At 36.9% G+C, this 17,131-nt stretch overlaps 2 protein-coding genes across 4 annotated transcripts in view; one reads left to right on the forward strand and one right to left on the reverse strand.

Annotated features, from left to right (window-relative positions):
• The window catches only part of LOC103465343 (RNA-binding motif, single-stranded-interacting protein 2-like), a 40,657-nt gene extending 32,924 nt beyond the window's left edge, over positions 1-7,733 (forward strand). For both annotated transcript variants that reach the window (XM_008410069.3, XM_008410070.3), the window contains exons 9-14: positions 178-271; positions 489-539; positions 885-995; positions 1,085-1,165; positions 1,883-1,970; positions 2,201-7,733. In XM_008410069.3, coding sequence (XP_008408291.1) covers positions 178-271; positions 489-539; positions 885-995; positions 1,085-1,165; positions 1,883-1,963 — 418 coding nt within the window. In that variant the 3' untranslated portion in view covers positions 1,964-1,970; positions 2,201-7,733. The remainder of the gene's footprint in view (positions 1-177; positions 272-488; positions 540-884; positions 996-1,084; positions 1,166-1,882; positions 1,971-2,200) is intronic.
• A 3,242-nt stretch (positions 7,734-10,975) lies between these two features.
• On the reverse strand, positions 10,976-15,356 carry faim2b (Fas apoptotic inhibitory molecule 2b). 2 transcript variants are annotated; one of them, XM_008410067.3, is made up of 12 exons: positions 15,151-15,356; positions 14,168-14,216; positions 14,010-14,077; positions 13,844-13,908; positions 13,685-13,738; positions 13,550-13,600; positions 12,969-13,008; positions 12,827-12,864; positions 12,646-12,733; positions 12,451-12,546; positions 12,163-12,216; positions 10,976-11,171 (listed from the first exon to the last, which is right to left on the reverse strand). In XM_008410067.3, exons 1-12 carry the CDS (start codon positions 15,163-15,165, stop codon positions 11,022-11,024), a joined length of 768 nt encoding a protein of 255 aa, XP_008408289.1. In that variant the 5' UTR covers positions 15,166-15,356; the 3' UTR covers positions 10,976-11,021. The 2 variants fall into 2 exon arrangements, with proteins under 2 accessions (XP_008408289.1, XP_008408290.1); XM_008410068.3 differs by having other exon boundaries at positions 14,168-14,213; positions 15,151-15,331.
• Positions 15,357-17,131: the final 1,775 nt, after the last annotated feature.

A 17,131-nucleotide genomic window follows, 5' to 3' on the forward strand; every position in this document is an offset into this window, starting at 1 on the left:
GTGAGTGGTATGCACAGACTGACAGAAAACAGCCCCAGCCCTACAGTAAAATAAACGCTGGCTGGCGAGCTGCAATGAAAGGTCGCCCTCTGCTGGCCGGTGTGGAAACCTTCAAATATTGCTGAATTTACCTGCAAAGCGCGCGACGTTCTCACGGTCTTCTTGTCTGTTCGACAGTTTCTACTCCTCACCCTACAGTCTGGCTCCAAACCGGATGATTGCCCAGACCTCTCTCTCGCCCTACATGCATTCTCCTGTCTCCTCCTACCAGGTGAGACACACCAATATAATTATTGTTTTTGGCTTTATAGTCTTGTTTTTGTCACGTCCGACCTGAGTCCCTCGTTAAATTCACATTATCTAAGCTAATAGAGCTGCATTTCGTCAAGTTCTTCCTCTCCTCTGCATTTTCATAGCACACCTCAAAGGGTGGCTGCAACAGACGAAAAGCAGAAACGAGTTTTCGTTATCATTTCTCCTAATTACAGGTACACAGTCCGTCCTGGATGCACCACCAGTCATACCTCATGCAGCCAGCTGTGAGTATCTCACAGATCTTTTGCTCCATTCATGTGTTGTTAGAGTGCACAATTTAACAGAGAGGACGTCTCAAAAGAGCTGAATGAGGACAGGGAGAGACGGGAGCAGTCTGAAGTTGAATATAAAAGCAAAATAAGCAAGTTTCAAAAATGCATTCTTCTGAACTGTCTGATCTAATCTCAGAATATCCACTGTTTAGTGTTGTTTTTGTGTTTGCTCCCAGTTATGAGCTGTTTGCTGTGCACAGGAGCCCTGCTTGGTCCTGTCTGACTATGTAAAGTGAACATTGTACCAGGTTAATGGAGACAGGCTGACTGAGTGTCGCTGCATCTGTTCGTCCGCAGGGTACAGTGCTAACCCCGACAATGGAGCATGCCATGTCCATCCAGCCCACGTCCATGATGGGGCCTCTCACTCAGCAATTAAGCCACCTGTCTCTGGGCAGCACAGGCACAGTCAGTATCGCTTTCACATCCTCCTGGCACAGAACCACTGGCTTCCTCTCCCGACATCCTGACATCATTTATTCCTGTCATCCTTACAGTATATTCCAGCCAACACTACTATGCAGGGGCCTTATATCCCCCAGTACACCCCAGTGCCTCCTTCCAATGTCCCAGTAGAGGTATGACACACTTTCCAGTGTTTGCTCGCGTATGAACTTGTTACGCTCATGGACAGTATTTAAAGGTTTATGCGGTGTGATTTACCAATAGATTAGAGTCCCATTAGAAATCTGTAGTAAAAGCTTTTCTGTTTGCCACTGTTTTTTTCTCTCAAATAATTTACAAATTTTTGAATAAACGATTAATTTTAACATCTTATTTTTTCACTTAATTTTTCAATTCTTTTAATTTATTTTTCAAATAAATAATATCAAAAGTAATATTGTTTATTTTTGACTTGATAAAATTGTGTGTTTGTGTGAACTTTAAAATGTAATGTAAGCAAACTTTAAAGTACAAAATCTAAATATTAAGTTGCAAACCAACATGAAAAAAAAAAGAATTTAAAAAAGGATTGAAAAATGAATTTCATGTTTTCTAGTGTTTTATATGGAATGCTTTGACATACTGAGCTCTCTTTTTAGGCAAACGGTAAAAGTTTTATAACATCCTTTTTATTTTCTGATAAACAAAATAATAATTATAAAATTAAGCCATTATTCAGCTATGGCTTTCACACAAACAGCAGGGCTCTGCGATGTCTCTAATTAATAGCTGATCTAAAATGTAATATGGAGACAAATAATAATCCTGCAGCAAATGCGGCTCACTTCAGTATTTTTAATATAGATTTTTTTTATTTATGCAACACGTCTTGTCTTACTTTTTCCTGACAGGAGAACGGTGGTCAGCAGCAGCAGGTCGCCATGGAGAATCCGGCAGAACATACAAACTACTCCTACCAACACACCAAGTGAAGCTGAGGTGGGAAAACGTCCAGGGCCCGACGTGTAATTAAGATGACGAATATAGACAACTGGCTGCTCTGGATGTTATTTAGTTATTAGAATAAAAAACTGAGTATCCTTTGTCAAAAAAGTGACAAAGGAAATAATAGAGCGATTGCAATGAAAGTACTATTTAGAGATTTTATCTTATGCATAACGTTTGCTGAGCACCTTCAAAGTATCAACAATGTGTTGTGAACTTTCCAGCTCCCACCAATGAGAAGCCGCAGGGCAAGAAGCAAATCCAACCAAAACAGGATCAAGCTGGAAGAGATCTCAACCACAACCAATCACCGGGACTTGAACACGGATAACAAAAGGAACACGTGTGTGCCAGTGCGTGTGCTTGTTTGTACTTGTGGGTGTGAATGTGTGTGTGTGTGTGTGTGTGTGTCTGTTTTGTTTTTTTTGCTTTGTTTTGTTTTTGTTCTTTTCTTCTTTCTTTTTTTGTTTAAGAAAAAGGACGACAATTAACTTCATCAGACTCTTCAGCTCACGTCCTCAAGAGTTGACCAACCAAAGGTGGGAACCTTCTTCAAAGAAGATTGGGTCTATTTTGATAACTGAAAAAGGAAAAAAAATAAATAACAACATTGTTGAAAAATATCAAAAGAAATAGGAGAGGAAGAAATGACAGAGAGCATTATTTTTGTGCAAGTGGTATAGCGAATTCTTATTTTTAAAAAAGAAAAAAAAGCATTCTGGATGTTTCAGAGTGATTCAAGGAAGAGTTGAAACACAATGTGTCTTTTATTTTTTTGTGTAAAATATGCAAACTTTTATTTTTATTTTTTGATGTCTGTTGTTTGACATTCTATTTGCAGCAGCAGCAGCAGTTTGTACAGATTTCAAAACTTTTTGCTGGTCTGATGTGTGGAGTCATTCTAACTGTGGGAGGTAAACCGTTTAAAGCTACTTCTTCTTGTAACTGCTGCAGAGATTTCTATTCACACACGCATGAAAATAACATTGACTGTTCATAGTTTTTGTTTATTTAGACCATAACGGAACAAAAGACAATCGATTATTTATATTTATATTCAAATCATAGTTCTATTTTTTTGGAGTTTTTAATCATTGAAGCGTACGTTTATGAAAAAGAAGTTATTTAATGTTGTAGTCTTGAAAGACAAGCTAAAATGGACTTACAAATTTTGACCTTACACACTAATGGATTCTCTAAAGTGACTCTTTTGGTTTTTGAAAACTTAGTGGCTTCCAGTCGTGTATTTATCAGCTAAAAGAAACATCAAAGTGACTTGTGTTCATTTTGACAGTCATCCTGGTATATTAGATTGCAATCTCATCACATATTTTTGTCAATGAGTAGGCATGGGCTGACATCATGTTTATTGTTATTCGATTTTACAAAGTCACGGTTTCACAATCAGACATCAAATTTTGATGCTAAAGGAAGGGCAGTTTTTCAGCATAGTGATCGCTGCAATAAGTGCATCATAACCATAAGTAGGAACACATTTTTAGACTTTTTTGATTAATGGCATTTAAAGTAGCTATTGTTTTAAAATGAAATTTAGCAACAAACATCCCGGTACAGTCAAGCTAACACAGCAGCTAACGTCACTAATTATCTGGCTGACAACTGCTTGTCAGGCTCCCAATACATCTTGCTGCAAATTGAGCATATTAGCCAAAAATCTGTTTAATTGAAGGTATTACATTGAAACAAAACTCCACAAATACCAATATCCAAGTGTCCATTGGTGAATAAACGGCTATGTACAGTTTTGCTAACATGACAGCTAACCTGGCTCTTTAGCTAAAAATATTAGCTTTCCAGGCTCTCAACTTTTATTTATAAAGAGCCAAATGGCAGAAATTACATAGTTAGCATAGCAATCCCCCAAGTTAGCATTTCCACATATAACTAACCATCTAGCAGTAGTTTCTCAGACTCCCAGTGTAATCTTACAAAGAGATGAATGGCTGGGAAAAAAATACTGTAACGCCACTGTGTTTATGTTAGGAATATCTAGATTTGATTAGCTCCTGTGTTTAGCTAACATAGGTTTTAAATTTCTTCTCAGTACTTCAAACTTTGTCTTCAAAATATCTAGAGCTCTAGCATTAAGTGTGTTTGTTATTGAAGCAATTTGACCACATTAAACAGTTTTGTGGCTGAAGTCTAGTTCATTGTTTTGTAAAGCTTGTCAAGGTGCAGATGTTGACTTTAGTTTATTTAGATTTCTTTTTAAAACTATAATTAACAGCACTTAAACTGTATTGTTCTAGCTTTTTTTGTGTGGCCGGTTATTGTTTATTTATAATATTTGCAGAGCAAACATCACATTGCATAATAAAGGAGCCTCTGTAGAGCAGGGTTTTATGATTATATACATAAAAAAATCTAAATGATTGAAGGTGGAACATTTTAAGCTGCGCTTAGCATCTTAAATTAGGTATTTGTCTTGTTAGTGTTGGGAACAAAAATGTGCTGTTTTGCATTAAAATGTACTTAAAGATTGCAGACCGTTACCTTAACTGTGAGGCTTCCAAAGGAACGGCAGCATTTCTAATTACAGGATGCTTCATGTTAAATTCAGGTTAATAAAACAGAGCAACATTGGTATGATGCATTTAGTCCTCAAATCTCACAGCCTGTTTAGAAACAACTTCCAGAATGAACAGGAGACAGGACTCAATAGCTAAAATAGAAAGAATAGCTTTGTAAACCTTTTGCACTTCCTAAGACTTAATTTATAAACGGCCTACTGACACTGAAGATTGCTAAGTTTGAGTCTTCTTCCCTCTGTAACAAATTGCCCTCTGAAGAGTGTTGCTGTTAGCCAATTACAGTTACCTGCCAATTTCTCTATACTTTTTTTTCTTTTCCATTTATTAATTTTGTCTTTCAATACCTACGAAACCGTGTCATTTTTGCTCAACTTTATATTTTGACAGCAGCCCATGCCTATCTCTGAGAAGTGGTTTTAAGCGGTTTTGTCGCAGCTGCCATCAGGTATCTTTTAATTCAGCCTCTGTCCCAGGGGGTTAGGTGAACATGCTTTAGAAAGAAGCAGTTAGATATTATGTGTAAAAAGAGCAATGCAGTTACTAAATTAAAGAGTAGTTTAGTAAAAGTGATGAGGGAAAATTAATGAAAGACTTAGAAAATCCCACCGAATGATTTAGTCTGATAGGAAAGGGAGTGATAAGTCTTTTTTTTTTCAATGCTGCTGTCATCTGAGTTTGATTCTGTCAGTGAGTTTTTAGTTTGTAGAAAGATATTTTTTTCTGTTTTTTTTTGTTGTTGTTTTTCTTGTTTTGTTTGTTGCTGAAAAGATTTGCCTTTTTTTGATGAAATATTCTTAGGTTAGACTTTAGCTGTAGAGTTTATCTCTTCACAGAGACTAGATGTTAGTTTCCTCTTCAAATGGTTTGAGGCTGTTCTCTTGTTCACTTCAAGATTTCTCTTGTTTTACTTTCATGAAACATTTCCGTTCCAAGCCTTGTGTCGTCTGTCTGTCCTCGCATTGTATCCGAACCGTTTGTAGAGAGCTTTTCAGAGCCCAGAGTTCAACCAAACTGACTTAAATGTTGTGCTGATCTAAGCGATTCGTCCTGCTCAGCGTCGCGGTGTTCAAATACCGGTCGGCACATCGAGCCAAGTGAAGCTTACGTCACCATGTCTGTTCAAATACGTTGACCTGTACATTTGTTGACACCAGAACTGTAGATATGTAGATAGTAAGTAGTGGTTTTTACAAAGGACTGCTCACCAGACCATGGAAGTGCCATTACAGACGATTCTTACAGCCTTAGTGAGACTGCAAGTCTGAATGAATTTGTGAGAGATCCAAAATTCTGCAAAAAAAATAAATAAATAAATCTAAACATTTTTAGCAAAGCCTTAATGATCCTTTTCTGGATTTACTGCCTGATTTCTCACTGAATTGACTTTTATTTGTATATACTATGAAAATGGCAACAGGCTTCTTTGCATCCCGTCTAGTTATCACATCAGAGTCGCTGCTGGTTTATGTTCCTGTTCAATCATTCGTCTTTCGAGGTAGATGACGTCTGCCTCAAGGCCCCACAGTTTGATTATCCTGATTCTGCTCTGGCCTGTTTTTATGACTTTTAGCTGTTTTCCTGCTTTATGTTTCTGCAACCAAAGACGTTGTAACCATCTCCATTTTATTTTTATCCATTTTAAAAAATCGGATTAACTCAGACATTATAAATAGGACAAGTGTGCAATCATGCTCAAAATTATGACTACAGGTAAAGTCAATTTATTATTTCCTTTGCAGACCTATTAAGACGATGCATCTTTTAAATCATTTGTAGGGTGGACTTTCCCGTACTGTAAATAGGAGAGCTTTTGAGTGCATGCAGACACACTGGTGAATCTATGGGGGGTTCAACACACATCCAGGAGAAACACAGCTTTGCTCTTCATGGTGTTAAACAGACAGTTTTCAGACACAAAAGTTACTTTTGTAAATAGCCTTTTTTTCCCTCTTTCTACTTTCTACTCTCTCTTTACCATTCTATTCTGTTTCATCTTGTGTGATTCATTGATATTTTTTTTGTATGATTTATGACCTATCCAGATAACATCGTGACTATCAAGTTTTCAGATTCAGTGCACCATGAAGGAAATATCCAAATAAATGCTATTCCATGTGTTAGCCACCACTTTTGCTACATAAACCGTGATGTTTGAAACTATGAAATGACCATGTGTTAGTGGCAAAGCAGTGTTTATTTATTTTTTTATTTTTTTACAAGAGAAAATGTTACAAGAAGAAGTTGTAATATTTGTAAATGAACTTGTGTTTTGATTGCAATATTATAAGGAAAAAAATAAATACTCAAACTAATTTTGTAGATAGCACACACAATTTAAGATTTAACAAGAATTTGTTGCACTTACTAATATTTCAAATGCTCTTTAAAAAAAATCCATCCTAATGTTAATTTGGAGGCTTATTTCATAGTTTCAAATTGTTTCGCTGCTAAGATAGGATTTCCAAGCGGGTGGTTTTCGGTTGTCCTGTCTGGATTTTCACAATGCCACACATCTGTTTTCTTAGATACGGTTATTTTCCTAGTGGATCAGCCATCGCTTAGGATGTAGTGAGATCCAGTTCTCAACTTGCTCCACCTCTCTTTATGAGAGGGCAGGAGAAACCGCAGTGGCTATAAAGAACAAAACATCCGCTGTAAAGCACATGTTTATGTCTTGTTGCAGCTGCCATGGTAACATGATGGTGAAACCGGGCATTTTTTTGGTGTGAATTGCTTGTTTTGAGGGATTTTCAACAAACAATGCTGATTTTGATTCCGCCCGAGTAAAAGAATGTCTAGGCTCGCATCCCAGCAGATCGTCTGAAATTTTACTCTCTGCACCCTTTATCGATCAAAGCCTAGCTCAAGGTAGTATATTGTTGAACTTTCCACACTGAACGTTTTCGTGAAGCATTCTGAAAATCCACTGGGCTCGTAAACCTCCCTGTTTGTGAACATTTTATTATTTATACAATAACTCATTTTGTACAGTTTTGTTAGAGGAAAGAGGTTTTCTATTTGGTTTATTTTGCAAATGCCACTTGGCTACTTTTGTCTTCCTGTGCCAGAGTTGCTAAATTGTCTTTAACTTGTGTTTGTTTTTTTGTTTGTTTTTTAAATGATTGAGACAAGATTTTACTTTCTCTTTGATTTCTCTTTGAATTTGTCAGTTTTCTTTTTATAATAAAAAACTTTTAATGTTTGAGTGAGCTGTTTTTATTTGTATGTGTAACTGTGTGCTCACCTCTGAGTAGATTAGCTCCAAAGAGAGTATCATCACTTCAAAAAAGTAATTCCTCAAGCAGAAGTAAAAAGTTTTTTTTTTTAATTACTCTTGGAAAAACTTCTAAAGTACATATTTTTCATTTTATTGTCTAATTATCATTACTATTTTTAGTAGCATTGTCAGGGCTATGCAGAGACTACTAAAGGGGCAGGTGCTCAACAACAAAAAAAGGGCACATCTAACCGCATTCTAGGACAGAATATTAACAAAGCCACTCAGCTTTCAGAGTTTAATAAACAATGATAAATTACAAAAATGTGACATATACAATAATAATAATAATACCAAAAAAAAAATTGACCAAAAGGGCACTTGGGGGCAAGGAGCAAAAAGGGCAGGTGCTCAAGCACCCCCAGCTCCCCCCTCTGCACGTGCCTGAGCATTGTAATAAGTCAGACAAAAATCTGCAATAATGAGCAAATTCTGGTATTTTTTGAACGATAAAATGTAAAAATCATTACACTTTTTACAACATAAGGCTTCAGTGAGGCTGATATTCTGTAACGGGCTCTTTGCACGTCAACTTCCGTGTTCGGGGATAAGCGGCTCGATCGCTTCCGGTCCATTGAAATGGCATTTTACACTGAGTGCTTGCAGGGCTTGGCCAAGATAACAATTAATGAAGTTCCTCGATCCGAAGCTCCAGCAAGAAAGCTGGAGAAAAGATGTTCGCCTCTTTATATATTCACAGACATGAAGGTGAATTTTACTTTCTTTAAACTTTGTGGCTAACATTAACTTTAGCTTATGCTAGTAGACAATATTCTCAGACATCTTTCTTATAAAAATGTGCTATTTAAGTTTCTTAACATTTAATCCATTCTAAGGGACAACATTTTTACCTTATTTTGTATTTATTTTCAAGTATATTAAGTGTGTTTATTGTCGTTAGTGTCAAACAGAGACCAAGGAACGGGGGAGATTACTGTTCTGGCTTTTTGCTTCCGAAGCATGATGAAGCACAACAAGCCTCATAGTTTAAAAAGAAGGGTAGTTCTGGTGTCAGAATTCTAGTTCAGCTGACTGTCCAGGTTCAAAGTTGTTGCTTTTAGAAAAATATGGCCGTGTTCCTTAAGGTCTCCGTATTATTTCGTTTTATTACCTTTGCATGTTTCTTGTGAAGATCTCAGATAGGACGGTGTTTACAGCAGTGTGTACAGGCAGATCAGTTGCTCGGCTGACTGGCTCTGGTCTGCTTTCTCGTTCCCATAAACTCGCTCTTTCAGGCTGAATACAGTAGTGATTCCATGGAAATAACTCAGGGAGGCTCCTTTATTTACCATCCGTCTCACTCCGGTAGTTTTGGGCTGAAGAAGCTGATCCGGGATGAAGTGAAGACTGGAAACTTTGCTGTGTGGCGTTAGCTTTAACTGGTAGAGACTAATATTTACAAGTCACAGCCTTCTTAATTCAGGATTGTTTGGAAATACTTGAAAACTTAAAGGCCCATTAAATTTTGAAGACAACAATTTTCAAGGTATTGCTTTATTTGCTTCTGAAATACGACTTTGTCTTTTCTAGCTGTCATGGTAACTCAAAGCGGAAACAAGAAAGCCGCATTTCGCTCATGTCAGCGCCGTACGTGCAAAGAGCCCATATAGGAAGCAACTGGCAGAAAATAATATAAAAACAAGAAACAACAAGAAGTATTACTTTAAGTTATGTGATTGTTTGTCTGCACCTGCCCTTCACTCACTGAAGTGACCATAGATGGTAAAGTAGCCACAATTTGTTCTGAAGTAAAGGTGTTGTTACTTAAAAATAGCATTTCATAATTTACTCCTCACCAAAAATTGGCATTTTTAATGATTTTTATACTATTTACAGAAACATTTTAGCTCCGTCTCATTGTTTTTTTTTATTATTTGAATTTCCTACTGTTGTTAAAATTGGTATATGTCCACATGTGGATGAGCAGGACCTATTTTTTTATATCATATTGTTTTCAGTAGTTTTATTTTGATAAATTTTAAGGTGCAAATTAGATAAATGAGATTGCAAAACATCTTTTTAATCTGTGGTGTCTATAAGGTATGTTTTATACACAATTTTAATACTTTTTGTAATGTTTTAAACATGTTTAATTTCAATCTCCTGCCTTTTTTTTTTTTTTTTTTTTTTTTTTAGGTTTCTCTTACTACAGCTATTACTTAAACCTTCTTTTAGCATTTGCTTGGATTAAATTAATGTCCCAAAGCAAAAAAAAAAAAAAAAACCTCACAATATTATAAATGTAGAGTTTGCACTCTGACATCATGTTAACTGGATATGTGATCAGAAAATTGACTGAAAACTTCACTGCTTTGGTTTTCACTTTTTTATTGTTCACACAAACCATACAATGTATGTCATGAGTCAGTTTTTAGTAGAGTCAGAGCATGTACACATAGCTTTTAGTTTGTAAAAATAAAAAATAGTTGCATTCCTCGTTTTTATTCACTAAACCTTCCTCATTCTTACACAGGTCATTAATCTGAGAAGAAAAAATATTTCTATTACATCTAAAAGGCCACATTTAACATTAATTCATAATTTATATTTAGACAGCTCTTACCAGTTAAAAGCACTGTAACATGCTACACACACATTTTCCCTTGTGGTTGAAGTTTGCTCATTTCTCAGGTAAAATACTCAAGTCGATCAAATCTCATCCATAAATTAACAGTGTTCATCAGGAATCGGTTACACACGTACAGTACACAAAATACAGAGCCACGGCATCTAAAATGATTTTTTAATGCTAATACAGGTACAAAAGGTCATCTACATACTCCTTTCAAAATAAGTTGTTGAATAAAATTAGCTGGATCCAAAAGAGCGGTGCATCAGAGCAGATTTGCTGAATCTCAGCCACTGGCTTAGTGGTGTTTAAATGGAAATGGAGCCAGTGAGTCGGTGCTGATCGCTCTGATTGTGAGTGCTTACGCATTTACTGTAGGACTGCAGTCAATACAGAAAACCCACACAACGAATCCCGAACATTTAAACATGGAGGGTCAGAGAGCACTGAACAAATATAAACCACTTCCTTCAGGTGATGCACGTCTTACAGTATGAACCAGCAGCAGGGTGGCAACACTGGGGCTACATGAAGAAGCAATAGACTGATCAGGAACCTGATCCGAGGATTCAGATATCCCCGATTTGTTATTCTACTGCTGGGAATGGACTCTGAGCTGGTTTTGGAGGTTTTCAGCGCCACACGCTTCAATCCCGGCCGGTTCCCGTGAGCTGCAGCAGGAAGCTGAACAGGTAGATGATGTCCAGGTAGAGGCTGAGTGTGGCAAAAATGTATTCCTCTGGACTGATGGCGTAGCGCTTGTTTCCTAGGAGCAGCTGTGTGTCAAAAGCTAAAAACTGCAGCAGGAAAAGACAGGAAGAGGAAATAAGAGTTAAGAACAATAAAAAAAAAAACTTTTCCAACTTTGTGTAAAAGTTCCAGAAGTCTTGAGACTTCTTATTAGGACGTCTCGATATGTGATAGACATTATTCATCAATTCAGGGAAAAAATGATACGTGGTTTTCAAAAGTTTGGTTGGAATCTGTACTTAGGTCCATTTAAAGAGATCCCTCTAATTAAAAGGGAAGTTATGGAGGAAACGGTGTCCACCAGTGTGTAATTTAATCTCAGTAAATGTTCTGTGAAAGCCTCAGAAGTTTATTAGAGAACATTAGAGAGCAAGCAGTGTCATGAAGCCCGAGGAACACAGCAGACGGGTCAGGCAGAGGTTTGTGGAGCAGAGGAGGTTATAAAACAACATCATCAGCTTTGCAGAGCTCATATTTTAACAATCTTTTCAGAATCTAAAAAATGGATTATGGCACAACTCCAGATGAGACCGAAATGTAAACGGTAACACTTTATTTGAAGGGGTGTGCATGAGACTGTCATGACACTGTCATAAATATGACATGACATCTATTATGAACATGAAGAAGTCTTTATGAATGTTTGTGACTGTTGTCATGAAGTGTCATCCGGTAAATAAGGACACTTTTAATGCAAAGTTGCTTTAAAGTGTCATGATTTACCAAATAATACAAAGTTGGCACTTTTAATGGACTTTTAAAAGCAACTTTGCATTACAAGTGTCATTTTTTATCAAATGACTCTTCATGACAACAGTCACAAACATTCATAAAGACTCCTCCGTGTTCATAATAGATGTTACGTCATATATATGACAGTGTCATGTACACCCCTTCAAATAAAGTGTAAACCGTATCACAGTAAACACACCAATCCCACTCATCAAATATAAGAATAATTACCATAATAAACTTTATTTCTGTAGCCACAGCTACGATGATACATTAATGTTTGTGGTTGTATCCTGCCTGACTTACCAGGGTGAAGAGGATGGCTCCTATCACTGCATAGATGGCATGTAACCAGGGAACCTGTGATGCAAGACAACCACCATTACCGAACACAGTCAGCGAGCTAATTCAAGAAGAAGAGTCCAAGATTATCTGCTGGGTCAATCCCCTCTCACTGACGCATACGTGAACACAGCCAGCAGCACCTGAAGCATTAAGCTGCAACTGTTGTTTAACTCATCATTAACCTCGGCTAAATTAGCCTTCTTCTAGAAGACCCCGGATAAAAAAAAGGAGAGAAGAGGGGTGACTTACATATCCGAAGGGGACGACGATGGAGATGGTAATGGCACAGAGCAGCATGACCATGCACAGAGAGAACAGCACGCCCTGGCAGGACGTTACGTCAATCTGTAGCAAAAAAAATTAAAAATTGGAAATTATTCAGTTATTCCACCAAATTACTGCTGTTTGGATAGATGACGGTGAAGCATTTTCTCCTCTGCTCACCTTGCTCTGGAAGCTGAACACAGTGACGGACAGACACACCAGAGCTGTGATTCCCAGACACAGCATCACTGACTTGGTGTTGTAAAAGCTGCAAACATTTCAAAATGATTAGTTTTCCCACCAGCGCAACATCTTACTTTGAAATATATAACACTGCTTCTGCCTGGTAGGTAATATTTACCTTGAAACAAAGCCCATCATGAAGGCCATGCTCAGAGTCTTTGAAGAAAAAAAACAAAAGAGGCAGAGTTACGGTGAAGAGAATGTCAAGGACAGAGAGCAACATTACGAGTTTTATTAACTCTGGGAGAAAAAATACTTACAAAAAGAACTAAAAGAGTAATGTTCCAGGGGAACTGCCTCCTGTTATGAGAAAAGAAAATACGTTGTCATCCTCACCATGAGATCAAATGTAGCTTATTTTTCATGCAAAGTTTCCTCAGCTTCTTTAACAAAGTCGCGACATATCAATATTTATGCTTTTGTGTGCTGATAGGAACATGAATCTACTTTCATGGATTTAAATCACAGTTGCATTCTAGTTGCATTGTATCTAAAAATATATAGATTTGCCTAATTTCACCCTTTAATGTATCTTTGTTTATACAATTTTACCTCTTTAACAGAGTTCACTCAAAACCCCACAGCATTGGGTAAATATGTTGCTAAATGCACAAAATTAAAATTGCAGCCGTTATTTAAGTTTGGTCGCAAAAGTGTCACGTGTCAAATATGATTCACAATATGAGAAGGAGCAAGCCAAATGTTTTAGTATGGCATGCAAACTGAATCCCTAAAATAAAACATTAAAATGTCAAATTAAAAAGAAAAAACAATCATAACAGAGTCAACTCTCTAATATGTCAGGACTAACCAATCAGCGTTTACTGTAAACAGAATTTACCTCAGATCTCCGCAGCAGGACAGAGCAATGTAGGTCGCAAAAAACATAATGCTGTAAAAGCAAGAAAAAAAAAAAGTTAATGGATCATGTAAATAGGCAGCGAGAATAATGATATAATAAAGTATTTTTACTCACTAAGACGCCATGTACAAGCTGGGGTTAGTCTGAATGTAAAACCTCACGGGTGCGCTGAAAAGAAAAGCAGCGGTTGTCTAGATTCGGTTGGTATGTGGATCAATAAACAAAAGAGTTCAGATCATCAGAACAGGAGGAGGAAAACTGAGACCAAATTACCAAAACGTGAAGAGACAAACAATCCCGACAGTCACAGACAGCTGGAGCATGAGGATGGCGTAAACCTGCAGACGGAGGAGGGCTTTGTCAGATTTAGGATTCTTTTTATTTTATTTTTTTCCATTTTATTACGTCGCTTCATTTGACTCAGTCTGCGTTCAGTCACCTTTCTGATGAAAGTCCTCCTGATGGTCTTATCATCCCAGGCAAACTGGGCCTCCATCTCAGGATAACCTGAGACAAAAAAAAAAAGGACATATATTATCATTATCATCCTCTAGCTGCATCATTGCATCGTCTGCAGAGACGGCGTTAGTTCTTCACCTGCAGTTGCTTCCTGGTAGCTGGGAGGCTCATTCTCATTCCCCACCTGCTGGGATACAACAAGAGACAAGCAGGACCATTAAATCCTGGCATCGTCCCACCTGCTCTCAACTCACCGGGAGTTTTAACCGTCTGGAAAAAGTTTCTATGAGTAATTTATGCAAAATAGATCTGACTGCACTTGTTAGATTGGTTTGAAGGTTCATGAGAACCTTCATGTAGGCAAAGGGAGGCCGAAAAACAAAAGGGAGGTGACTTTACAATTATATCGACTATCATTTTTGATGCTTTCTTTGACGTGCCACTTATGTTTGCAATAATTACATAATAACAGCAAAAAGTTTTAACACCATGATGTAATTTTTGACATGTTTATTACTTATAACTACGGAACAAACAAAGGAATTTCCTTAAAAAGATGCTGCACTGAGTAAATATGTGGATTAATATAGTTTAGACTTGTTTAATGTAAATGTGCAACATTTTTTTCTTTTAGAAACGCATCTCTTTGAACATTATAACGAAAGTGACAATTTGAATGCATCAATATTGATACAGAATCTAAAGCATCAAAAGAAAAGTTCAAATCCATGCAGGACCCAGATATCTTGACTCTACCAGTTTCTTTATTCAAACTGGTGAAAAAGGAGATTTAAAACAAAGGAAATAAGACGAGCGTAATCAATGAAAACTGAAAATATGGAATCTCAAAATGCACATAAATATTCGCGGTACGAAAAGTGTAGCAGCATCGGTGCTTACATGATTACGCTCACCACGGATCACAAACCTTTTTTCCCTCACAACAAAAAGGATTTTTTTTTTTAAAAAAGGATGTTTCAAAGCAGAAAGGACTTCAGTAAAGAGATTCTGCATTACCCAGCTCAGATTTTGTCATTTCTTTATCCACATTCACACCCTATTCATGACGTTTTCAAAAAATATGCATCTAGTTCGACGTGAAGCAAAAAGACCTTTGATACCTTTGACTTTTTCATGATTCTCCCTTCGTGCTCCTTTCAGCTGCTGATGCTGAGGAAGGTTTCAGCCTCTTGTGGCGTTTCCTTTTCCTGTTTTGCACTAAGTCGGTTCGCCACTCGACCCTCGTCGCTCTGGTTTTATGGTTCCCTGTGGCTCTGAAACACGCCGACAGTGTGAGCACAGACGCTGTTTGTGGAGGAGTTGACGCTCTGAATTTGTGCGGATTACGCAGCTTTATAGGCCTTCGTTAATCTCTCGCTAACCCTGATCCCTCTCCCCCCATGTGCCTGATCACCTCGCTCTAGCACTCTCCAGGTAGATCCAGCCCGGCTGGACCAGCGCGTTTTCCAAATACGAGTAGTTATTTATGTCCCTGACCCTCTTAGCTGAGTTTAGATCTCTAATTGTTTTTACTGCTCACCAGGTAGACTTAAATGACTTAAAATACTGAACTACACCAGCATTGCATAATGTTCTACTCCACAAAATATAAGCAAATACCGATTTGGATACCACTTTACAAAAAGGCTCCTCTTATAGATGGCTAATAAGTAGATTATAGATATGTTCTTAATTAATCTATAAACACTTTATAAATGATTAATAGCTGTTTATTATGCATTAATTAAGGGTGAGAAACGGACAAATCTTCCAGTTTCTTGCCAAACAGTGAGCCGAGTCTGTTCACCTCTACATTTTATCCAGAGTTGTTGTACTAAACATTTCAGACTGCCTTTTAAGCACAATTAGCATTTTAAACTTTTTTTTGGCATATAATCTCCTTCTCATACTTAATTCTTGCATAATAAACAGTTACTAATTATTTACAGTGTTTATAAATGAATGGATAGCATAGCTATAAACTATTTATTAGCTATCTGGTGGTACCCAGATTTGATATTTATATCACCTTTTACATTAATGTTTGATACTATGGCTTTGAGATAAAAGTAATAATCAGTGCATGATGTTTCTTCAGCTTATCATTTGCACATTTTGCTCCTCATTTCACATTTATTGTCAAACATAAACGAATGTCTGCAGTACATATTTATTAGTAGAGCATCACCCTATTGCTGTCCTGTCAGTGCTATTGTTGTCGATGTTTTGCAATGAAAACTGTAAAAATAGCCAGTGTGGCAAAGTGGGAAGGGAGTCCAGCTTTAGATAGATTCTGGAAAGTTTAATTTTAGCATCTTGTACACAAATGACATCATGTTTTGTGTAACAGACAGCTTTGGTAACAGGCACGACAAAGTAATGGGTGTGTGAGGTTAAGATCATTATGAAGTTCACATTAGAAGATTTACCTAAAAGGATTCTGCTTTTGTCTGCTTGTAATCCTTTGCACTGTGCTAAAACAATCATACAGCAAAAGAAAAAGGGAGAAAATATTTGATATTATTTTACATGGTAGTACACTTATAATAGTATAAGTTACAAATATAAGAACAATGATAAAATAGTATTATAGGAAGCATTTTACAACAACTGCATAATAACAGTAATAAAATAATAATAATAATAATAATAATAATAATAATAATAATAATAATAATAATACATATAATAGTAATTTCAAGTGTCAACAAACATATAAAATACTCTTTAAGAATTACATTAAATGGTGATTTTATGGTGCAGCAGTCCTAATATGACTTAACATGACCTGGAATGAAACTCGTCATAAAAGCTCAGTCTTCTGCTGTCCTCTAGTTTGTCCACTAGAGGACAGCAACCCAGTCCATCAAGCTTGTGTTTTTTATTTCCATTAATGACCACCAGATGGCAGCAAAAGAAAAAAAACAACCCAGTCCATCAAGCTTGTGATTTTTATTCCCATTAATGACCACCAGATGGCAGCAGAGGATAATCAAGGCATCTATTCTTTTGTAAACTGGCAGCTGGGGACAAATAAATGTATTTATATTAATGTGAATTGAATTAATTTAAGCGCAAGGAAAATTAATTGAATTAGTTTAA

This window comes from Poecilia reticulata, chromosome 5 (assembly GCF_904066995.2).
Source record: "Poecilia reticulata chromosome 5, P_reticulata-male-v2, whole genome shotgun sequence".
NCBI lineage: Eukaryota > Metazoa > Chordata > Actinopteri > Cyprinodontiformes > Poeciliidae > Poecilia > Poecilia reticulata.